The 26013-nt window shown below is 32.2% G+C and overlaps 1 protein-coding gene across 1 annotated transcript in view; it reads right to left on the bottom strand.

The window, feature by feature from the left end:
- Window positions 1-26013, bottom strand: part of LOC118183862 (dynein axonemal heavy chain 7-like) — a 368025-nt gene that overhangs the window by 34251 nt on the left and 307761 nt on the right. The window contains exons 67-71 of the mRNA XM_085812440.1: window positions 23644-23945; window positions 23417-23486; window positions 23008-23193; window positions 14863-14966; window positions 3400-3604 (exon numbers count right to left, since the gene is read on the bottom strand). Of these exons, the coding sequence (XP_085668566.1) occupies window positions 3400-3604; window positions 14863-14966; window positions 23008-23193; window positions 23417-23486; window positions 23644-23945 (867 nt within the window). The remainder of the gene's footprint in view (window positions 1-3399; window positions 3605-14862; window positions 14967-23007; window positions 23194-23416; window positions 23487-23643; window positions 23946-26013) is intronic.

Raw genomic sequence — 26013 nt, 5'->3', positions numbered from 1 at the left:
GAGGTGATGTTCTTTTTATACTTTCGAAAGTTGTGTAAATATGCTTGTAAGTGTTAATGTTAAAAATATACCTGTAAGTGTTATTGTGTCAAATGTTAGGGTTCTACCTAGTCATTATAGTCCATTGACGGCACGCCACTGTCATAGAGTGTTTAAATTTAGCCTCTTCAATGTTTCTGCTTCATCTCAAAGTATTAAAAGAATTTTATATATAGTGCGCAATAATTAAGTAATTTCTTTATTTGTAGTTATTAGATAAAAGTTAATTAAAATTTCATTAAATAACTTAAGGCCAGGGAGAATAAAAAGAAACACAGTACAATTTTTTATTAATATACAATAAATTAATCACCGAAAAAAATTAAAAATTATAGTAAAGCAAAATATTATACCAATGAAAAAAATTACTCATAAAAAGTTAGTGATTTCGTTATTGTTGTAAACTTGATGGGTATATGTAATAATTGTAGTGTTACGTGTTTTAATTGTAGCTTAATTCACAAATATTCCCAAGTGAGGATATATTCTAAAAAGTTATTTAACTTATTTAATTTAAAAAATTTCACATTAATTAATCTGTATCAATATAATAATCTGTATTATTAATCTGTATCAACATCATAACCGCCTTGTTGATATGGTTATGGGGAAGCAGGTTGCCATAGCTTGCGTTCGAATATCGGTTTGAAGACGTATAGTGTCTCTGCGACATGGGGTTACTTAAAATACCAAAAGTTGTTTAGATAGGTTGGTCGAAAGGAAAAATAGATGGGAAATCCTCGGATCCGTCCCTAAAGGTATTCTACTTTAAAACTAGGACGAAGCAAAGCAGTTTTATACTGTCTTCTATAATGTGTCCAAGACTATGGCAAACGACAGGTTCCATCTTCTTTTCTCAGCCATGCCCACCAGCGGCCGAGCGGTAAAGTCGCTGAACACTGGTAGTTCGGTCCGAGGTTCGAATCCCGCGAACGGGCTGGCTGCATGGGTGTTTTCGTGGTTTTCCCCATGTGTAACGTGTATACGAGCCAGTTTCCCTTAGAAAGTCCTCCACGAAAGGCATCCCTCCCCTTTGGCAGATAGCCCTAGTGTGCTTTGCCGTAATTAAATACACCACCACCTTTTCTCAGCCATGACACAACTTGTAGACTTGATCTGATGTTACTGCCAGACAAGTTAGATTAATCTCAACACACATTACAGGATACAGAGTACATTTTGAAAATAATTTATATTAGAGAAAAAGTAATTAGTTATTTCAAAAAGACTTTTTAGGTCGCTTCTGATTTCTTTTATTTACTTATTTATTTTTCGATAAAGAGACTGCAGGGAAAATATTAAGACAAATTACAATTTAAAAATATAATTTTCTCGGTAATTAGAAGTGACATTCTAGAGGTTAGATTTATTATGCACATTATAAATATATTAAATTAGAAAAAACAGAGAACTAGATTTGTGGGGGGGATTCTCAAATGGGAATGTGCAGGAAGAAAATACATAGCTGGTAAGCGATAAAACTGCTGAACGTTGGTAATTCAACTAGGACTCGAATCCAAGTGCAAGGGTTGGCAGCGGGAGAGGTTTCGCGGTTTTCCCGTCTATAAGTAGATAAACGAGACTCTTTTAAAAAGCTCTCCACGAAGGCATCCTCTTCATCCTTTGCTAAATTCATATTCCTATTATCCCTTCATATTCTTTGCCATATTCTAAATAAACTAAATTTCCTCATAATAGTTATGCTTTCTTACGAAGTAGATGGTACTCGTATAAAAATACAGATGAAATGTTAATAAAATTCTAACTAAATTTTATACACATCCATTTGAGTAGTAAAAAAATCGTATGGGATACATGAACTTTTCTTTCCTAATCAATAATTAGCCAGATATATTAGGAATAACAGCTTGGTTTGTCTCAAGTCATTCATTTTGACTTGGTGATAGACACTTATAAAACAAAACAAAAAAATCAGTTTTTTTTTTTTTTTTTTTTTTTCTTTTTTTACTTTACTTTAGCGTTAAGTTTTGTGATTTTGCATATTTCTAAGCTAAAAGATCTGGTATAAATCTTAATTTTCCTTTTTCGTACACTGAAACTGAAATATACGTAGTGTTTGTTATAAATGTGTAAGGTGTATACACTATTAAATTTTTTCGAGGACAGGGAATATGATAAATTCACTGCGCTTACACCGAGATTCAACTACTGAACATCTATTTGCTAGCTGGGCATACAAACCAATTTCTTCATGAGAGTACGCATTCCAGAATGCCAGAACTCCTTACATTCTCCTCCGATTAGAAGACTACTAGAGAACATTGATGTTTTGATTATACTTTTACCACATATTAATTTGGCAGCCATAGAAGAGATGTATTAGATTTTCTGTGCAAGAAATGTTGATAAATTAACTATACTTTCGCTGGGATTCGAACTCCGATTTCCCACTTATTAGCTGAATGTGCTAACAACTTACACCACGGATGCATGAGAAAATGCAATAATTCCTCCCACTGTTAGTTAAATCTAGGTTTTCAGAAAAGCACTCACTGCCTTATTAGTTCAATCCTAACATTAAATTTTGAAATTTTGCATAAATCTAAGTGAAATATATTCTGATCTATTTGCTTAATTTAAATTTTCTTTACACTAAAATTAAAGTACGTACAATCTTCGTAAGCGCTTGAACTAATTTAGGTTAGGTTATTGGAAAAGCAGAGAGCTAATTGCTTTAGGAGGGATGTCGCCCCAGAGAACTCCTTAAGAGAAACTACATCGTATTCGTATTGCAAATGCAGATCATTAAGGAAAAAAAAAAAAAAAAAAAACCTGCAACTACTCGTAAAAGGCAGAATCTGGAAGGGGTGTTGTAACATTTGTTCGATGTGACATTTATAATATAGCACATCCAATAGTTTTATTAAATACTTTTTGAAATTTGTGAATAACAGAGTACTTTAAAAGAACTTTATTTTATATAACTGCTTGCAAATAATAACAGTCGATAACAGAAGAAAAAAGTGTTCTCCATTTAAGAGTATATATTATTATTATTTATTTTATTAAATAAAGCACTACACGGAAGGGGAGGATGCCTTCATGAATGACTTTCTAAGGCAACTGGCTCTTTATTAACACGTTAACAAATGGGAAAAACCGCGAAAACGCCCATGCAGCCAGCTCGTTCGTGGGATTCGAACCTCGAACAGCGTTCAGGGACTTGACCGCTCGGACGCTAGTGGGACTAAGAGATTATGGGGCATGAAAATTCAGAACTGCAAAAATAAGTAAATTTAGACATAAAAATTTGAATCAGAGATATAAATCAAGAAGTTGTTTTAAGGAACACATGAAACACAGTTACTAGGAAAACAAACAAGTTTTGATCTGACACACCTTCAAAAAATTAAGTCTTTGAATAAAATCATTAATATAGCTTCCTAATGGTTTTAGAGATGGATAAGATGCAGCAGACCATAGTGTTGGTTGTCGACCAATAAGTAGATTTCCAGCTAAAGCCTCTAAATCAGCAGACATAACAACTAAACCTTTTATTGCCTTTTGTAATTGCAGCAAACTACTACGCATAACAGAATGAAGCCTGTAATATAATTATATTTTTTTATTATAATATTTTTGCAAAGAATAATAAAAACAACTATATAATTACATTCACTGATAAGTAGACTGATGATAATTATACTAATTAATAAGTACAGTAATTTATTTTTAATAAGCCGACATATATATTACTAAATGTTATAGCTTAAATCTGAAATAAAAAATATTGCGAAATATAATACAATAATCTCCCGATATCGGGTCAATATTGCGGACGACGTCCACAGTTAACTTGCAATTACAATTAACCCGAATGTAATAAAAATGGTCGCAATAACTTTAGGTAACGTGTATGTAATAATTATGCTTTTATAAGATGAAACTCGGTACCATTATGTAATAAAAGGCATCATATGTTACCGCAATAATCCTAAAGAACTTTTAGAATGATAGAAGTTAATGTTATGACGGTAATAACACTAAGAAACTTGAATGCAAGATACAATATGTGACCTAAGGGAAGAAAACATTATTCTTAGTACTTACCCAGACCGTGTAATGCCAGGACGTAAAAACATACTACACCTTCACTTGTCTGAATTTTTATGTCTCGTCACTAATGTACATTACTTTTTCGAAATTATCTACAGCACAGACACCTTAAAATGGAAGACAGTAATTGAATTTATTGAAAGAACAAAGAATGCAGTCTTCAAAACGCATTTGCCAGTAATACTGCTTGTTGCCCACAAATTCTTGCTTATCAAAACATAGAAAAAACATTTCTATTCGTACATACGCAACGCATAAGCTTTTTGGGACCCAAACTTCGTCACTTAGCATCTTTTCTTCGCCATATATATTGTATTATAAATGATTGTATGTATTTCGTTTATTCGCAGATATTATACTTTTTATGTTTATGTTGCTTGTATTGTACACTGCTCAAAAAAAAAAAAGGGGGGGGGGGACAGTTCTATATCTCCCGTTCTACTGGGCCGATTGACAAAATTCAAATTGCGTTCTTCATGTCTCGAAAGCGCGACATAGAATATATATTAGATTTATATATAGCACTATTCTAACATAGGTATTTTGACACAAAATCGGACTTTTTCTGAAATAACATAACAATTTTTTTACATATTTCCATTCTAAGACTCAAATTACGCCTAAATATGAAATTTTGTAAAATTTGGAGCGAAATTTACAGAGAAATTCACAAATTTATGTTGGCACTTTTTTTTTCAGTTTTCGCCAACTTGGAGAACTTCGTAATATATGGCAACCTAGTTTCCTTTCCAGTAAGAGGAAGAAAAGTCACCATCGTTCATTTTTTTCAAAATAATATTCTTTATATTATATTTTTAATTATAACTGTTATTATTTTAAGTAATTTTTTTCTTTTTCGAATTTCATTCTAATTGTTTAAGTTGCATGTCTTTTTTTTTTTTTTTTCGAATAACTGGTTTAAAAATTTCTATTTACCTATTCGAACTGCGTAAATAAAGGTGCAGCGTTTATTTTTTTTCAAATAGTTTTCTTTATATATATATTTTGTCATAATTATTATTTTAGGTAATTTTTAAATTTTTATACTTTTATTTTAATTGTTTGTGTTGCATTATCTCTTCAGATAATTGTTTTAAAATTTTCCATTTATTCCTTCGAACTGAGCATTTAAAATATATTTATTAATATAAATTTTTCAGAATTTGATTTTATTTATTTGAATTGCGTTTCTTTCGGAAGAATACTTTGTAACACAGACTACGATGCGTTTGAAAACTGCATATATTAAAAGAGAAAATACAGTAAACCACAGTTAACACGCCTTTCAATGTTCCGTTCAGAAAAGATATATATAAATAAGAGAAATGTATAACCGACATTTTAACTTAAGATGACTTGCATACACTACTTTAAACAGTTTTATCATTGTGCCCATTGCTTTACACAATTTTATCCTACATTTGGTTTCTTAAAATGTTATTCATATTTTAGTCAAATATTTTATTTTTGAAATCGCAAGAATCAACTATCATAAGATTAAAAGGTTTTTAATTAAAAAAAAAATACTTTATTCTTGCTCTTTTTCTTTAGGCATTCTGCAAATATATTAAAAAGCATCCAACTTTTCGAAATATCTTGATATTTTTGACAATTATTTTAAATAAAGTTATCGCCTTCCATTTCAAAAAGGCCTACAAACGGCCGAGCGGTAAAGTCGCTGAACATTCCTAGTTCACTTCCGGTTCGAATCCCGATAAACGGGCTGGTTGCATGGGCATTTTCGTGGATTTTCTCATGTGTACCGTGTATGACAGCTGGTTTCTCTTAGAAAGTTCTGAACGAAGTATTTCGTTAGAGCCTTTATCAGTCTTTAGAGGCTAAACATTTTGAAGATATGAGATGAAAGGAAAGACTGGTTTCATCAAGAGGTTTTGGTTTATTTAATTATGACAAAGCACACTAGGGCTATCTGCCTAAAAAAAGAGATGCCTTCACGGAGGACTTTCTAAGGGAAACTGGCTCGAATACCTCGAATACACGTTACACATGGGGAAAACCACGATAACGCCCATGCAGCCAGCCCGTTCGCGGGATTCGAACCTCGGACCGAAATACCAGTGTTCAGCGACTTTACCGCTCGGCCGCTGTTTCATCAGGAGGGAAAAAAAACGCCTTTAGGTGACATCCACATACAATACTGGATAAACTCCTGAATCTTCAAATAATTCGACTGAGAAAATCATAGGATTCTCCATTTATGATACGATATGATGTTCTATAACGTAATTTAAATTTATACAGCCATATAGTTTAAAACCAGTCGCTCTTCACTTTAATCTGCAATGATATCGTTTTTGTCTTTTCTGTTAACACAAGCTCAATTGATGGTATTTGCTAGTGTACACGTCCAAGTGTTTTCTTTTTGAACGCCTAAATGCTTTGAAGTATCCTGAAAGTATATTCAAAAGCGTCCAACTTTTTGAAACATCTTCGTATTTCTGACAGCCAAATTTCCCTGCAAATTTTTGCTTACTTTTCTCCCTAAATTTCTTCTTCCCTTCTACAGTTATTTTCAGTGCTCACACAAGAAAATTAAGATTTTTTCGATTGTTAGACTTACATAAATTTTGCATTCTTGTCAATTTTTTAAAATATCAATTACATGAATTGCGTTTCAGCTGAAGACAGCTTTTCATTTTCTAGTCATTTTAACTATAAACAAAGTATAGAGCAAAGTCCAAAAGATTAATATTTTAATTAAAAGTTTTTTGCTAAATGTCAAAGAAATAAAACAGTCCAGCAGTGTTTATTCTTCAACACCGAGTCACCCGATTCTTATATCGGCTGAAACAATCTAAATCATATTAAAGACCATGTTTTTTTATACAATCTATAACGCGAGAGAAAAATTAACTTCTTAAAACATTCTTTCTAACAGGATTCATATATATATATGTAAGATAAAAATGTATGAATCAGAATTATAATATAATTATAAATATTAATTCTTCCTCTCTATTCTAAAATCGTAATAACTTGTCTGCATTGCGTCATTCAAATTAATTATGCGATCTTACGTAACCGTTAATACCAGATGCCTCTTGACAACCAATCACCGAATTGTAAACCAAAACTTTTCTCTTCGCGTGCATCCATCTTTCATAACTACGCACTTTAGCTTTTGCTCTCTACTTTGCTAAGATGTAATTTCGCTGGCTTGCTTTCTATCTCAGCAATATCAAAAATGTAAATCCTCTGTGGAAAGGCACGACTAGAGTGCCAAGTGATTGTGGCCACAAATATCAATTGGAAATAAAAATGGAATTAAAACTGCCTCGACTGCCAAGTTCTTTAAATACTACGCAATCAAAATTCTTCTTCAATATGGGTCTAATCACGCATCTACAGTGTTCCGTCTTTTCTTTGTGCTCTTATTATGACATATATATATATATATTTCTTTTTTAAAGCTGTGACTTGAACCAAACTGTCAAACTTTTAAAGTTTAATTTACATGGTGGTTATAATTAAAGTTCCAATTTGAAATGGTCATAAAAGGAAAACTACCGGACCAAATGTTATCACACTTGGGAATCGTGTAAAGGAGGTTATGGAAATTTATTTTTCGAGGGAAAAAAAAAAAAAAAAAGAGTTCAAAATCTCACCACAAGGGGGTAAATGACGCTGTATACAATATTATTAAATAAAATAAGAAATGAAAATATCTGTTTAAAATGTGTTTAATAGTTTTCGAAACGTGTTACAAAGCATTTTCAATGTAGCTTCCAGCATTTTCCGAAAGCAAGTAAAATCCTGTTACTGCATTCTCAACAGCAGCTCTTAGCATATCAGGAGGAATGTTACGGACATGTCAGTGTATCACATTTTTCATTTCTGCCAAATTATTTAGATTATCCCCATAAATAGTGCTTTTGAGATAAACACATAGCCCAAAGTCACAGAGGTTGAGCTCTGGTGGGAAGAGGGAAGTGTTGGCCTATAAGACGTTCATTCGTGAAATGTTGCCTAAGGAACTATGCGACACACGTGAGGTGGGGCCCAGCCCTGCATAAAAATCGTAGTATCTAAAATGCCACGTTACAGCAGTTCATGTATCACGAAACACTTTAACAATGACTCTAAGTGAGCTGCAATCACAGTGGTCCAGCTGTCAACTGCTCTTCAGAGAAAAATGGTTCAGTTATAAAATAGCCGTCATTCAACACTAAACGGTGTGGAATAACTGTTATACAATCGAATGCAGTAGGAGAATGCAATGGAACTAGATAGATAACATGAGGAAATTCTTTGGCTCAAATCGATTAAAAGCGTTTTGAATCAGTATCTTCATGTTTTAGGGCCGAATTCAGGCTTCAAAAATTACAAATTAGCCATCTGTAAGAAAACGATTTCCAGACTGTACGCCCTTGTGCGAGTGATTTGCGATCTCACATTTTCTAATCGCTAATTCGTGGTTTTCACGGACGAATTTCTCACTTACACGGGTGGCGCACTCGACGTTTATCGAATTTAACGCCTTTAAATGGTATATTGCTTACTTCAAAGTTTCTTAAGGGTATACAACATATTAAACCCGTGTAACAAGAGATTAAGTTAGATTCCGACCCATATTTCGTTTAGCAATATTGCATACTGAGTCATTTCCCCCCTCCCTAGTGGTGAGGTTTCGAACTTCCTTTTTTTCGCGGAATATAAATTCCCATGACCTCCTTTACACGATTACCAAGTTTGATAACATTTGATCCAGTAGTTTTCCTTCTATGACCGTTTTCAATGTGGAACTTTAATTATAACCACTCTGTATATTATTAAATTTTAATTTGAAGCTATGCGTTATATGTCTACCATGCGTAAATTTCTCGCTTTTATTGAAAAATAAAGAATCGAAGCAAATATACTTAGGATAATTGACCAAAACTGAAAAAATTTCCCCTCCCTCCGAAAATAAAATATTGCAACTTCGACCTTGAATTTATTGGGTTATCGAAATATTTAATTTGACTTATCTTCTAAGTCCTAGTTCCGACAACAATTCCGTCAAAAATTCCGAATTACTCAAGCTGAAGCAAAAGGTTTAGTATATATTCAATGTATGTTAATAAAGTAATCAAAGTGTAATAAAAATAGATTATAGAATTTACGCTGATGCAACTTTTTGTCTGACTGCACAACATGTAATGGAAGAGAAGGCTTGTAGAAATCTGTTTTTGACATGCCTCTAAAAGTAGATGTCATACTCCTTTTGTCTCTTCAATGTCCAGAAACTTTCCTTTTAGAGGCAACTTTAGTTTTTGGGAATTAAAAAAAGTCACAAGAAGACAAATTTGAAGAACATGCAGGACGATTGAGTACACATACTTATTTTCGTAACACAAGCGGTTCTCGGACTGGTTATTGAATAGTCATGCAATACAAAACATTTGGAATACGTTTTCTGACTAAAAACGTATTCCAGATGTTTTGTATTTAGATGTAAGGTTAAAAGTAATCTGCTTAATTCACAGCCATTTACAAGTTAACTACTCGGGCAATTGCAGAATCGTTTTGATCCTGAGCTTGTAAGACAAACCTAATATCACTGGATTTAAACATTTCTTTAATCTTCCGAGAACTTTCCTTCTTTAGCTCATATTCCAAGAATACTGAGTGAATACAATTATTGCAAAAGAAATTGAATATTCATTTGCACTACGGCTTGGTAGTTTACTAACGAGTTAACGAAACTCAAATTCTGCTTTTTGTGTCTAAGATTACAATAATATTTTAAATATTTACAAATAAAATATTAAATTGGAGATTTAATTGGAGCCTCACCAGCTGCCTAGCATTTGAAGATTGTTAAATACTAATTGTTTGTTGCGAAGTCTAACACAAACTTGCATGGTTGGTTTTCGTAGTTTTCTAGGTTCTCTTTGCAAAGGTTCTCTATGAAAGCATCTTAATCAAATAGCTCCCATGTTCTTTCTATGTTCAAATAACCAACAAACGTAGTTTAAGCGCGATTTTCAAGTTACTAGCAAAACCCTAATACTCATTAAAAATCATGTAGCTTGCCAATCGGGAGTAACAGGAAAGATACGGCGCCAATAATTGAATTGCTGTTATGGTACACTGTTTCTAAACATAGATGGTCATTCCTAAATTAAATAGTCCACCAGCGGCCGAGCGGTAAAGACGCTGAATACTGGTAGTTCGGTCTGAGGTTGGAATCCCGCGAACGGGCTGGCTGCAAGGCGTTTTCGTGGTTTTCCCCATGTGTAACGAGTATGCGAGCCAGTTTCCCTTAGAAAGTCATCCACGAAGGCATCCCTTCCTTTAGGCAGATAGTCCTCGTGTGCTTTGCCATAATTAAATAATCGAATCCAATCCAATCCTTAATTAAATATAATTGATGTGTAACTTCTACTAGAGCTGACTGTAAGAATTGAATCGCAAATAAATAATATCGTGTGAAATCTTGATTAATATAAAATTAAAAATATTCGCATAGAAAAATATTTGCTTTCAGACAAAAAGTTTTTTGAAATATTTGCAATTACTTTATAAGAAGGATTCATTAATAACCGTAATAATTACTTATTATATTACTGATGATTAGGATTCGGTTCTTGGAAATTACATTCTAAATTAGAATTTTAAGGATATAATGAAAATACGCTACGCACAAAAATACATTTTAGGATAAAAAAAGAGTTGATCTTTTATGTTTTAAAACTTCTTAAATTCATTTAATAAACATCGTATCCTCGTTGTTAATTGAATCCAGAATGTTGGGTGTCGTTTCTATAATTATTCTTACTTGTCCACAGAACCTGCTGACTTCTCCAGCCATTAAGTAGCTGCAGATCATTTCTACATAACCATTGAACTTCCATTAATTCAATCTCTAGAAGGTTGTATGTTTATATCAAAATTTGACTTTCATAAAAATGATTATTCTAAATCTTATGTTTCTATAAAACTATACTGTGCTTTAAAAATATGGATGATAGTATCAGCCACTCTTTCAGCCACTTCATAAGTTTGTTTAGAAATAAATTATGCAGTTAATGTCATAGAATATTTTCATAAAATTCAAATAAACATCAAACGAAAATTCTCAGTTTTAGACAATTCTATTTAAACTAAGTAAAGTAGTAGACGATAAAATGCCGAAGGTAAAAATTTACTCTTATTCTTTTAAAAAAAGGAAGAAAGAGAGAAATTAAAAAAATAGTTAAAAATTTGAATAATTTAATCTAAAATTTAAAAAAAAATAGCTTTTCATATAGTATTAATAAATATTTATTACGCATCATTGAGGGAAAAAATTTCATATAATTAATTCTCCGTAAAATTTTACTTGAAATTTAAGGTTAAAAATAGCTGTGGCAATTCACTGTAACAAAAAACCATAGACCATATTTGGCGTTATTATCACTCAAAAAAAAGATGCTAAATTTCAAAACGCGAAAATATGTAAATTCATGTATATCTGAGAAAATTTTTAATAAAAAAGTCTAATTGTTTGCAGATATGCTTAAAAATACACCTACTTTAAGATGATGGTAAAAATGTTATAGGTTATAACTCAAAATGTTTTGAAAAAATTTTCAAAAATTATTTAAAAATAGAAATTTAAAAATTAAAGCACAAAAATGGGTAAATTTTATTTGGAATGAACCTAAACTTCGAAATGTGAAAGGAAAAATAATAAAAGTTTAATCAAAAAAGAGATATTAATTAATATTTACCAAATTCAATTAACATTGAGGAGCTAAAATTTTGAGAGCTAATATTTAAAAAACTACTCGTACGATTTTTACAAAACTTGGTATTCTGGCATAATTTGAGTCGTCGAATCGAAATATGGAAAAATATTGATATGTTATTTCAGAAAAAGTCCGATTTTGTGTCAAAATACCTATGTTAGAATAGTGCTATATATAAATCTAATATATATCCTAAGTCGTGCTTTCGAGACATGGAAAACGCAGTTTGAATTTTGTCAATCGGCCCAGTAAAACGGTAGATATGGCACTGTCCCATTTTTTTTTTTTTTTTTTTTTTTTTTTTTTGAGTAGTGTACATATTTTTCCATTGCACATTTCATTTTTACTGTTTGGTAACTAATTTACTGTTTGGTAAAAATGAAATAGACATTTATTTTGAAATCTGTAATATTGTGTCTTCTTTTGAACGCAAGACTACGTGACAATAGTCATCCACCTCTCTTCCTCCTCTGCTCTAAATGGGACTCTTATGGCCAATTGAGTGTCCACAAAGATGTTACTTCCCATAGTCTACAAACAGCCCACGAAGAGCTGTTATATATTATGGGAAATATAACCAATACAAATGGGTATGTGAATGAAAAGACTTTTGAAACATTTTGAACCTTGAAAAAAATTTTTTTTTTACTTTCAGTTTCGAAATCAATGGAGTTTTAGGTTTTGAATATATATATACGTAATGATAGCACAAATTTTGGAAGCATTGAAATACGAAAGCTGAGACGTATATGCGTAGAAATACTAATTGCGCAGATACTTGATGCTTAGAGCGTCCACCCATTTTTGAAGAAGTCGAGCCGAACTGAATTCCTTTTTTATTTCAATTCTCATTTTGTGGCCACAATTCACTTGGCACTCTACTTGTGCCTATTAAAAACATTTACAATTTTTGATATTATTGCCGAATTATTGCAATTTTTGATATAGAAACGAATATAGCAGCTCATACATGATTGCAGCAAAACAGCTGGCGAAGAGGAAAGCACAAGCAAAAGTGACGCATCAGTTCATAGAAAGCAGGGAGGGAGTTAAAAATTTCAGTTTTTAGTTTTGGTTTACAATTCGGTTATTGGTCAACAGGCATCTGCATTAAGGGTTACGTAAAATTGCATGATTAATTTGAATGACGCAGTTTAGATTTGAGCGCTATTTTTATGACAGAGCGAATGAAGTTTGCAAATGAAATAAAAAAATCAAGGAGGTTATAGTGAATTAAATTTAGAAGTTTGCTTCCATATTTTTTATCTTATATATATATATACAAGGTGTGACATAAAAAAACGAAACTGGTCCAATAAAACGTTGTACTTACAGAATCAGTTCTCCGTGACATTATCATCTTCAAAGTAATTCTCTTCAGCATTTACACACTTCTGCATTCTGTGCTACCATCGCTGGTAACAGTTCTGGAACGAGGTTTTTGCCCTTCAGAAGATTCTCCGTTTTTGCCTGAACTTTTTCAACTGAGGTAAAATGGGTTCCCTTTAAGTAAGATTTAACTTTACGAAATAAAAAGAGTCACATGGAGCCAAATCAAGTGAAAAAGGAGGATGCGCCCCATCAGAGTAATGTTTTCGCTGGTCAGAAACTGCTTGACAGATAGGGCCATGTGAGCGGGTGCATGCATTGTCGTGGTGCAACAGCCATCCATCATTCGACAACTGTGGCCTTTTTTTCCTTAATTTTATCACGAAGTATTTTTAGTACTTCAATGTAGTAATACTGATTAACAGTCTAACCACTGGGAACTCATTCAATCATGATTAACGTGCTGGGCTCCCAAGGGGACTCCCAGCACATTCATCATCTTCTACACCGTCCCTTTCTCCTGAAAACCTCTCATGTCATTCAAATACAAGCACATGAGACAAAGTTTTAGCTCCATAAGCCTTGGTTAACATTTGAAATGCTTCCTCCGTGGCTGATTTCTTAAATTTCACAAGAAACTTGATGCTGATTCGCTGTTCGGTTTTTACATTAGACATTTTTCCGGCAGAATGCAGCTGCACGTATTCACTCAATGACACAATACTCCCCACTGGCGTGATCGGTTAAGTCGAAACTAACCGCATGTATAGAGGAGATGTGTGACATGACGTCACCAAAACAGTTGTTACCAACTTTATTCTGTTTTCAAGCTACACAGTCTCCGCTTTTTTTTTTTTTTTTGTCACACTTCGTATAAACCTATATATATATATGATTAATTGTGTTGAATTCGGCCATCCCCTTGATTACGAACGGATTCAAACATTCCATTCCATTTTAGCGTAAGTTCATTTTGTAGCTTTTACAAGTGCCTTTTGAATTTAAAATTTTTTTTAAAGTTCTCTTGTTCTTCCTTATTTTGAATATTTATCAGTTCTGGCTTTTGATTATTACATGTGCTTCTAGTAATTGGAAAGTTTGAAAATAATTTAAATATTTTTATAGAAACTGTTACCTTATATTAATTAGACTAACCATCTCTATCAAGATTCGCAACTTGCTAGAAAATTATAATAAATTTACTGCGTGAAAAGGTGTTTTGATGCCGCTGGTTTTATGAAGTTTAACTAGTTCATCTTATAAGGTATTTTGATGCCGCTGGTTTTATGAAGTTTAACTAGCTCATCTTATAAGGTATTTCTCTCGCCTTCTTAGCATGCCTTCGTGGTGTAGCGGTCAGCACACTCGCGCGTATTCGAGAGGTCCGAGTTTCGAGTCTCGGCGAGGGCATTGCTCATTTTTCATCTACCCTGCTTAAAAAAAATACCCAACGTCTCTACAGTTTTTACAATTTTTATTAATTAATGCTGCAATTACGCTTAATTACAATACTTTTGAATGTCTAAAATTCATTTTACTTGGTTATTAAGCTTCTTTCTATGAATATATATATTTAACGCTAATTTAAGATGTCTTTTGTGCATAAAATTAAATTTTACATTAGGGTGTTTTTTTCCTTTATGCACAGAGATATTTTTATGTAAGTACGAGAATAAAATCTTACTTATTGAAACGCTCCATTTCTTGAACAAGTACGGTATTCATGCTCTCGTTGTAGCAAACTGGATATTTTATGCCTGCTGCCTCTAAATCAAATTCTTGTGGAAGCTAAGTGAAAAAAAAATGGATCATATAATATGCTAAAGTTTATAATATTATGTTTATGCGTTTTGGTGAAAATAGAATTTTTCTTTAGAAGTTTCACAAGCGTTATGAAAGGTACATTACTCTACATGTGGTCTAAAATGGTCTGAACGAAATGTTTATATCAAAAATAAATGTATTTGTAAGTTTAAGTTTTAGAATTTAAAATATATATCACATATTAAGGAGTTATAAGCACAAGAGTATGCTTAAAAGTTTTGACGGCAGGTTACCCTCACTTTATGTCAGATAAAAATCTGATGTATACACCACATGATTTCCTTGTACGGAATATTAAATTATAGGCATTTTTTCTTGCATTTCATTTAAACTTATTGGATTGAATTAAATCTACTTCGTCGATAGCGCATAAACCACAATAGAATAAATGCATTCTTTAAAACTTACTCTATTTGTTTACCATAGCGACAGTCTGGTGCTAGGTTCACTTAACAGCGTTATATTTCGTCCATATTATAACTCAGAATGCACAAAATTTATATCATTTGAAGAATTATCTAATTGTTGCCACATGTTCTATTCAAATACTGTAATAAATCTAGAACGACGTATAATAGAAATTAAGCAAACAAAACAAAAAAGAAACAGTTTTTCACAGACGATTGAGTATTTCTCATTCCATTAATTCAGTTCTCTTTTCGCGAGAAGGCAAAAATACATAGAAACTCAAAATATCTATATTAAAAATTACGAAGTAAATCTTAAATACTCATTTCCTCGAAAAAAATTCTAGAAAGGATTAAGCATAATTTAATTCGCAATAATAAATGAAGGCGTTTTATCTTTGTTGTTGCGAAGATAAGTTTCTCTAGATTGGCAACAAATCCACTATACTGCTGTTTCAAATGTAAACAAGCAATGGCTGCCATCAAAAAAAAATATTAGGCTTAGCGGCACTTAAACAACTTTAAAATTGTTGATAATTCTAAAAATATTGCCTACAGATTTACTAAAGGCATAAAAACCTTAAGCGGAAGATAAGAACAACATAATTCAATCATTTTTACAGCAAAAGTTGTACAATTTAGAAACATATAAGAGTAAAGAAACTGAGATCACTGAGCCGGGTAACAAAGTGGATATATATATATAAATATATTTATATACGTTTGGTGCGGCCGATTGCAACCAAAATACGAGGTGCACATCTACATGTTATAGCAGTCCTATATACAAAATTTCAACGTTCTGAGACTTGTTTTTGATGCGAGATACGTACGTACGTTCGTACAGACGCCACGAAAAATTCTCTTCAGAATTCATTTTAAAGCAGTTTTATATATATATATATATATATATATATATATTTTTTTGAGGAAAAGAGTATTTTATTCTGTCCTTACGTACAGATATCACGCAAAAACATCGTTAAATTGCATTCGCTATCGGTCAAAGTGGATATTTTCGTTGAAGTATGCTGCCTGAAACTTTTCGCGATTACAATACTTCCTTTTTACTTCGTACAACGAAGTAAAAATCTGATGTGTACACCACATGACTTCCTTGCACGATATATTAAATTATACGCATTTTTTCTTGCATTTCATTTAAACTTATTGTATTGAATTAAATCTACTTCTTCGATAGCGCATAAACCACAATAGAATAAATGCACTCTTTAAAATTCTCTATATTTGTTTACCATAGCGACACTCTGGCGCTAGGTTCACTTAACAGCGTTACATTTCGTCTATATTATGACTCACAATGCATATAAATTTATATCATTTGAAGAATTATCTAATCATTGCCACATGTTTTATTCAAATACTATAATAAATCTAAAACGATGTATAAAAGAAATTAAGCAAACAAAACAAAAAAACAAACAATTTTTCACAGACGATTCAGTATTTCTCATTCAATTAATTCAGTTCTCACTTCTCGACAGGGCAAAAATACATATAAAATATATATCAAAATATCTATATTAAAAATTACGAAATAAATCTGAAACACTTTGCCTCGAATAAATTCCAGAATGGATTAAGCGTGATTAAATTCGAAATAATAAAAGATGGTGTTATCTTTGTTGTTGCGAAGCTTATTTTCTCTAGATTGGCAACAAATCCGCTATTTTGCCAAGTTTGAAATGTAAACAAACATGTCCGCCATCGCAAAATTCATTAGGCTTAGCTGCACTTAAACAACTTTTCAATTGCTGATAACTCCACAAATATTGCATGCAGATTTACTAAAGGCATAAAAACTTTAACCAGAGATAAGAAAAACATAATTCAATCATTTTTAAAGCAAAAAATCCACAATTTGCAAACATATAAGAATAAAGAAACTGAGCAGACTAACAGAGAGTGGATATATATATATATATACATACCAGTGGCGTGCGGTCCATATGTGCAGGGTGTGCACTGTACACCCTGGCAAAATTATGAGAGAGAATAATTTTCTGCACCTATCTTTATGTGGTATATAATAAATATTATTTATAATATATTCAAATATTATGTTAATTTGCTTGCTTGTATTCCCGCAGTACGTGCAGTGCTAGGTAGCGCTTTCAAAAGCAACGCGCTTCACCACGTAGCGCTTTCAAAAGCAAACGAACATAGAAAGTTTTCATGTGTACGCACTGCGCACTAATAGAAAATCATGCTTTATATGTATGGGCTACTGGAGTAGCACAACATACTATAGCACTGAAGCAAGTGCAGCTATTTTTCCTGCACTTGGCATTCAGAATCATCCGAAGGTACGGTTTATTAAGCGTTGTATTAGAGCGGGGACTTACGTGCTGAAGCGCTTTTGGTTTTTTAACTGATTAACTGGCCATACGATTTTGCAGACGGTTAATGTTTAAATTTATATATTGCAAGATTTTGTTTTTATGGAAATATAAAAGAAGTATTTCATCAATATAAAGGGAAATGTTTTAGTGTGGTAAAGTAATTTCGGTGATGTATTATATTTATAGAAATAATTCGCTGGAAAACAATTTTGTTTTGTTAGACAAAAAAGAAACGAATTTTAACAGAACAGTGCAAATTTTACCATTCATTGTGTCTTACAGACAGTATATAAGTTATATCTGTATAACAGCATAACCCTGGTTTTGTTTTTAAAAATTGTCAAGATGTTTTTCTCAGAATATATGATTTCCATATGTTAAAAACAATTAATAAATATAATTTAATCCACTGACCAAACAAGAAACAGTTCGTTGTATTGTGCCAGCGTGCAGTGAAATCCTCTGCACGTAGAATAGACGTTCGGTTTGTCGGCATCAATGAGCATCCTGATGTCATCAGGCTGATGATGAGGCATCGCAGCGGCGGGCGCCATGTGGTACTACGTTTGCTGAAAATATAAGTTTTTCGTGGAAGCCCGAAGCGTTGCTTTTTCGCCACCGATATGACACCATACTACACAAGACATGATTTTTGCTTCAGTGCTAGCAAACTTCTCGTAAGTTTAGCTGTTTTTATAGTTATACCTCGACTACTCGTACGTAAATATTTTATTTATTGTATTCTTTAAATTTACATTCATAATAAATAACCCATTTCAGAATGGAGAACTCAGATGTCTCAATAATTAAAGATTTATTGGAAAATTCCTTTTCGAGACGAGACGTTACTACAAAAAGCGCTATAGTTAAATTAAGTAGACCGATGCCGGATATTATTCTATCGCAAAACTTTAAGATTAAAGGACAACAGTGTGTACGACATTTTCAAAAATATATGTATGAAAAATTTAAATGGTTAACCGATTTTAGTGACTTGAATAAGTTGTACTGTTGGCCATGCTTACTTTTTGTTGTAATTGAAAAGGACAAGAATATTTGGACAAAACAAGGCTACAGTGATTTAAATCATCTCCACGAAGCTGTAAAGAAACATGAAAAAACACAATCTCACATAAATGCCGTAATACTATTAAAAACATTTAGTACCGCCAGAATAGATTTAATGTTAGATCAACAAAAGGCTTCATCGATTGTTCAACACAATGAAAAAGTAACAAGAAATAGAAATATTCTCAAGAGATTAATAGATGTAGTTTGTTACTTAGCAAAACAAGAAGATGCTTTTTCGTGGACACAATGAGAATATAAATTCCCTTAATCGAGGAAATTATATAGAATTAATAACTTTAATTAATAAATATGATGACCTTTTAGCAACCCATCTAAGAACTGCAACTGTATTTTCTGGAACCTCTAACAGAATACAAAATGATATTATTGCATCGATAAAAATATTGTAATTTCAGAAATTATATATGAGGTAAAAGAAAAGCTATTCGTTGCTATTATGCAGGATGAAACATCTGACATATTTCACAAATCGCAATTATCGGTTGTGCTACGATATGTTAATAATTGTAGAGCACCAGTGGAAAGATTTTTGTTTTTTAAGGATGTTAGTGGTGATCGTTCAGCGGAAGCTTTGTGTAATGTTGTGCAAGAAACGATTTTGAGTTGGGGGTGTGAGAATAAACTGATTGCTCAAACATACGATGGGGCGGCAGTCATGGCAGGAGCGTTGAATGGGACGCAGAAAAAAGTAAAAGACATTTTCCCAGAAGCTATGTTTCTGCATTGTTACACACATGTACTTAATTTAGTTCTGTCGCAATCTGTATTGTTTATAAAAGATTGTAAATTATTTTTTGCAACAATTTCTGGTTTAGCCTCATTTTTTTCGGTGTCTACAAAAAGAAATCATGTTTTAAATGAAAGTATTAAAAGAAAATTTCCAAAATTTGCTACAACACGTTGGAACTATTCATCTCGTTTGGTAAATACCATAAAAAGCGAAAGGCAAGGCCTATCTGATTTATTTGAAAATATTATTAAGAATCCAGAAGGCTGGGATAAGGATACAACTATTATTGCAAAGAGTTATCACATGGTTTTTGAAGAATTTAACGGTAATTTTCTCCTAAATATTTTTGCCAAAGTGTTTAGTTATTCTGATTTTCTATTTGATATTTTACAAAAAACTAACTTAGATATAGCATATTCTAGTCAAAAAGTAGAGGAAGTAAAAGATGCAATTCAAAATATGCGAACTTCTGTTGCATTCGATGAAGTTTATGAAGAGACTATTTCTGTAGTGGGTCCGCCAAATTTAAAAAAACGTCGTGTAAATTTACAAAACTCAAGTGTAGACCAAGACCAACATTTAAAAAATTTATATTATGAAATAATGGACGCTATTTATTGTCAGTTAGATGTCCGTTTTAAAAAATTAAATTCGCTCAAATTTTTTGAACTATTGAATTTCAGTTTTTGTAAGAAATATCAAAGTAAATTTCCGGATGAATGCCTTCATTCGTTAAAGAACGCTTATGCTAAACATTTCGATTTCGTAAAGCTAACCAATGAATTATGCGTTCTTTATCGTAGTGAGTCATACCACGAAATGAATTTATCGAAACTTATTCAGCATACAATGCTGAATGATTTGGCAGACGCTCTAAGCGAAGTAAATAAATTGACACATTTAATTTGTATAATTCCATTTCCAACTGCTTCGGTGGAGAGATTATTTTCAGTATTGAAAAGAGTAAAAAATTATGCACGCAATACAATGAGCCAGGATAGATTAAGCAATTTATCTCTAATAACAATAGAAAAAGGAATGTTACACTTATTACAGTCAAAACCAGAGTTTTATGATCACGTAATTGATGATTTTGTTAGTAATACGGATAAGACGTATGGATTTTGTGTACAAATGAATAATAAAAAGTTAAAGAAGTGTTTAATGTACATTTTTATGGTTTTATTATTATTATTGTTGTTGTTCTCTGCACACTTTGCATGAAAACCTGACGAACGCCACTGATACATACATATATTTATATACTTTTGGACCGGCCGATTGCAACCAAAATTCGAAGTGCACATCTATATGTTATAGCAGTCCTACATACAAAATTTCAACGTTCTGAGGTTACTCGTTTTTGAGTTATGCAAGATACGTACGTACGTAAGCACAGACACCACGAAAAATTCTCTTCAAAATACATTTTAAATCAGTTTTATAATTTTTTGGGGAAAAAGAGTCCTTTATTCTGTCCTTACTTGCGGATGTCACGCAAAAAAATCATTAAATTGCATTGAATAGCATTCAAAATCGATATTTTTGTTGAAATATGATACCCGAAATTTTTCGCGATTACAATACTTCCTTTTTACTTCGTACAAGGAAGTAAAAAGACACAGCCGGATTTAGACTTGATAAGGCCCTAAGCTATTTGAGATGGTGTCCGCCGATAACATCGCGGCAAAAACATCGCGGACGAAAACGTCGCGGAGAAAACAACGCAAGGCGAAAACGTCGTGCTACAAAACATCGTGGTAGAAAACATCGCAAAGAGAAAACATCGCAGTTCTAAAACATCGTGATACAAAACATCGTCGTCGAAAATAAAGCGGTTCAAAAACTTCGCAATTTAAAAACATCGTCGACGAAAATATCGTGATAAAAAATAAAGTGTCTACAAATCATCGCATGACGATAGCATCACAGACATGCTGTTTTCAGGCTTTAGTAACTGTAAATGGATATTCTCATAATGATTTGTGAGAGCAAGATGGAAAGTACGATAATTTTTACTTTCACATTTTTTATTAACTAATAAATCTTTGCTGAGTAAATAAGAATGAAACTTAAGCATAGAAAATTATTGCAACTTATAGCACTTATAGCACTGACAAAGTTAACTAACAAAGGCCATTAACAAATCATTTTTATAAAGTTTTTACTGGTAATTTTTTATGAAAAGTTTAATCTATAAGTTGCATTTAATTTTCTATTATTAAGTTTCCTTCTTACATTTTCAGCAAAAATTTATTAATTAATAAAAAATGTGAAAGTAAAAATTATCCTTTTTTACATCTTGCACTCACAAATCATTATGGGAATATTCATTTACAATTATTATAGCCTGCAAAAAAGCATGTCTGTGATGTTATCGTGATGTCATGCGATGATTTGTAGATACTTTATTTTTTACCACGATATTTTCGACGGCGATGTTTTTAAACTGCGAAGTTTTTGAACCGCTTTATTTTCGACGACGATGTTTTGTACCACGATGTTTTAGAACTGCGATGTTTTCTCCCACGATGTTTTCGCCTTCTCAATCACCATCTCAAATAGCTTAGGGCCTTATCAAGTCTAAATCCGGCTGTGTCTTTTTACTTCCTTGTACGAAGTAAAAAGGAAGTATTGTAATCGCGAAAAATTTCGGGTATCATATTTCAACAAAAATATCGATTTTGAACGCTATTCAATGCAATTTAATGATTTTTTTGCGTGACATCCGCAAGTAAGGACAGAATAAAGGATTGTTTTCTCCGCGACGTTTTCGGCCGCGGTGTTTTTGCCGCGATGTTTTCGGCTGTATCCATTTGAGATATGGGGCCCTTTATAAGTCTGTTATACTATATTTTAATACTACATTTATACATTATCAAGCAGGATCAGGAGCTCTAATAACCTAAACTTTAACAGTGCAACAACTGATGCAGGTGAATATGGTTTCACAAAAAGTTGTGCAGATCTCCGAAATTTCGCAGTGATACCTGAAAAAATAAGTACTTGGGTTGCCGAATAGTTTCAAATATACTTTTCGCAGATATTTTTGAAGCGGGTAGTCCATTACCACCAGGTTACCCATACTCGCAGTGCGTGTCCGCCAACTCAGCACTTTTAAAACGGTGCATATTTCCCATAAGACATATAACACATGCAAGCTGTAATTAGGAAGCCCCAGGTGTCAAACCTGGAACGCTAGTGTACAGCGTCACCTATCTGTTCCCGATGCTGCTTTCTTATGTGCATTTGATTAACACTATTCCCTACCTACTTTCAAAGTTGTACGTGGAGTTTTGAATAACTTGTAACCTAAACAATTTGCGAATGTCATGTAATTAATTATGTTTGAATATTCCGAGAAAATTTCTCATAATTATTAATTATTATAAAGATATTACATAAATTAATACTTTTGCAAGAATGTCAGACGCTACTTCTAAGAGTTGGTGATCAGCAGTTCCTCCTTGAGCAGATGTTGACGTCCCCTCAGTTAGCAAAATGCTGTCGAGAAGTTTTCGACTTTCTTGAAGTTCTCGGGTAATATCAACATTTTCGTGCATTCCAAACACTTCAGGATGCTGTGCTGTAGGGAATTTCTGAAATGGAATTCGTAAATATTTGTGAAAAATCAATCAGCTTAATAAGACTGGTAAGCTAAATGACAAAATAAATTGCGTAATATTGTAATGGCACAAATAAAAAAGAATTTTTATTTTCTGCATTATGCTCCTATTAATTTTTTTTATAAAAAGTCTGTGAAAAGGCAACTTTAGTAAAAAAATCAGAGCTGTTAATAAAATAATCAAAAAATATACTCACTGATATAAAATCCAACACTTCCTCGTACTGTTCTACATGTGGTACAGAATATTGTCCACATGGTGACAGCCTAAAAAACATTTAAAAAATTGCATTTAATTATACATAAACATAAATTAATTCCTTAACAATTAATTAATCAATTAAATAATAACTAATTTCTTTATTCATAATTAACTGACAATTCGCTCAACAAACTAACATACACAATTAAAAATTTATCTTACATGTATTCTTCTTCTTCTATAATCTTTGGATTGCAGAAATCTGCTAGAAGTGTCAACAAACATCTTCTGTCCCAATCATCTGTGACTCTTCCACCGTAATTACACTCTCCAGTCATGTAAGTTATAGCCTCAAAAGGTACATCTTGATATTCATTAACAAACATCTGTAGCTGTTGCAATGAAATTCTTAAATCTGATTCATTAAATCCATATGGAATATTCCAGCCTATAGGACCAAACTTTTTACGCTCTTGGATAAGAGCATGAAAGAAACATAAGCTGAATACCAATTTATGAAATATCTGAAAAAAGGAAGATAGTTAAATTTATGAAAAAAAAATTAAAGCAAAGTATAACTATACTCAGAAAATAACTGAAACAAAGAAGATAATATACTAAAAACAGTAAAGTTAAAAAAAAATGCTTGTCTCTTTAAAATTAGGTAAAAAAGCAAGTGAATTAGTGAAAAGCAAGTTAGTTTGACCGTGATTTTAAATAAAATTCTATAAATTTTGAAAACGATTAGATATAGAACGATTAGATAGGAGCAAAAACATTTGTTTGCTCCTGAAAGAAGAGGGACTTGTATCCGATCGCATTTCTAAGCTGACAGAACTTTATTCAAAATCTTCACTAAATTAAGACTGCATTTTATCTAATTTTAACGGTTACATTGGTCGTTCATTATTGTTCCGGTCTGAAATACATCTCTCAATAATAATACTACAACAGTTTTCCTCAATCTAAAAGTTGTTGTGACAAAAGCAATGTATTAATTAGATAGATTTTATTTGTTGATAAATCAGTATGATTAAAAAAACACTGATCTTTTTCAGAATATACTTCATAGTATTAATTTTAGATATTATTTAGAGAATTAAAAATGATTCATTTATAGTATTATATAAGCATAAAATAAAGTTGGAATCTTAAAACTAGAAACAGTGCTCTGAAACACAAAAGTTTGCAATTACGAGTGTAAAACTGCATGATTTAATAGGTAATATGTTATTTATACGTTAATACTTTCCTGTACCTTGATGTTAAGCAGTGAGCAAATTTGTAGTTTAGGAAGAGAGCTATGGCAACCTCCTGTTAAAGACGTTTACTTTCAGATGCGTGGCTATAGCTGACCTGCATGTAAGGCAAGTTAATTTCTGTATTTGTGAGCAAGCAGGGTTCACATTGTAAGATTTATCTTAAGTTTTTAACACTTACCTTTAGTTAAAGCTTCTTTCCCATCCCTTTTAATTTCAGCTTACAATTTTCCGGCCAGAGTGTGGTTTTAGAATCGCGGTTAAATGCAAATGAAGGAAGAGCAGTACTTAAGTCGAAGTTCCACTGATTTCGTTTTAGAGAGCCAGAGATTCAGATTAGCGCGCGTTCGCCTTTTGGCTACACTCTCTCTAAAGCTATTACTACGCTCGGCCGTATTTCAGACACCCTTGATAGCTTCGTCGTTTAGTTAACATTTAGGAGCCATCTCCTGTAGAATTTTGATAGCTTTGGCTATATCTTTTTAATTAAGCATTAGTTAAGCTTGATTTCTTAGTATTTTTGAGTTCAAGCCCAAGTGGAGGCTTTTCTGTATGTCCTGAGAAAGGGCCATCTCTTATACCTTATTTTGAGCAATAAAGGGTAACCCTTCTTGAGTTTACGTTTCTGTTTCCTAAGCTAAAGCGATTATTCATTTACCAGTTCTCAAGGTTCCACACACTTAGCTGTAAAATTAAAGGTTGGAACCTTATACTATTAATTGAAGCCAAATTAGAAAGTTGCTAAAAGTTAGAATGAATTGTATTTATTTTAATATTCGAGTTATGGAGATATAGCATTATGCAACCTTCTGATTAAGTTTCGATTCTTGTTTGTGTTCTTGAAGTTTTAACTTTTATTAAGTGCGAAGGCAAAAATTGAACATTACGTTCAACCTTAACCTAATTAATGATCATAAGAGGCAGAGAAATTCAAAATAAAAATATTTTAAGCTGAAACAAAATGCACTTGTTATGAAATAGTGAAAAATTCAGCAATCGAGATGGAAGGTTGAAATATTTAACTAAAATAAACTAATTTAGGAATGTTTTTTTGAAAACATTTTTCAATTTAATTTATTATGACACTTAATTTAAAATTCTTCTAAAATGCATTATATCCTGCATAATTTTTTTTATAAAAGCATTCTTAAAAGCATAAACATGCATTACCATATACTGTTTCATGTGCCAGACACTTTGATAAATAAATATAAATGCACAAGTCAGCATACTGACGTCAGCAACTCACTTGCCGATTTATCCTTATTATACATTTTTAAAGGTTCTTTCTCATCTAAAGTTTTTGTAGTTTGATTTCATATCATTTATATTA

The sequence above is a fragment of the Stegodyphus dumicola genome, chromosome 3, assembly GCF_044657685.1.
Source record: "Stegodyphus dumicola isolate Sdum_Otavi_A_Nest chromosome 3, ASM4465768v1".
Lineage (NCBI taxonomy): Eukaryota > Metazoa > Arthropoda > Arachnida > Araneae > Eresidae > Stegodyphus > Stegodyphus dumicola.
The sequence above is the reverse complement of the archived record's forward strand: the minus strand, read 5'-3'. Positions and strand labels throughout refer to the sequence as shown.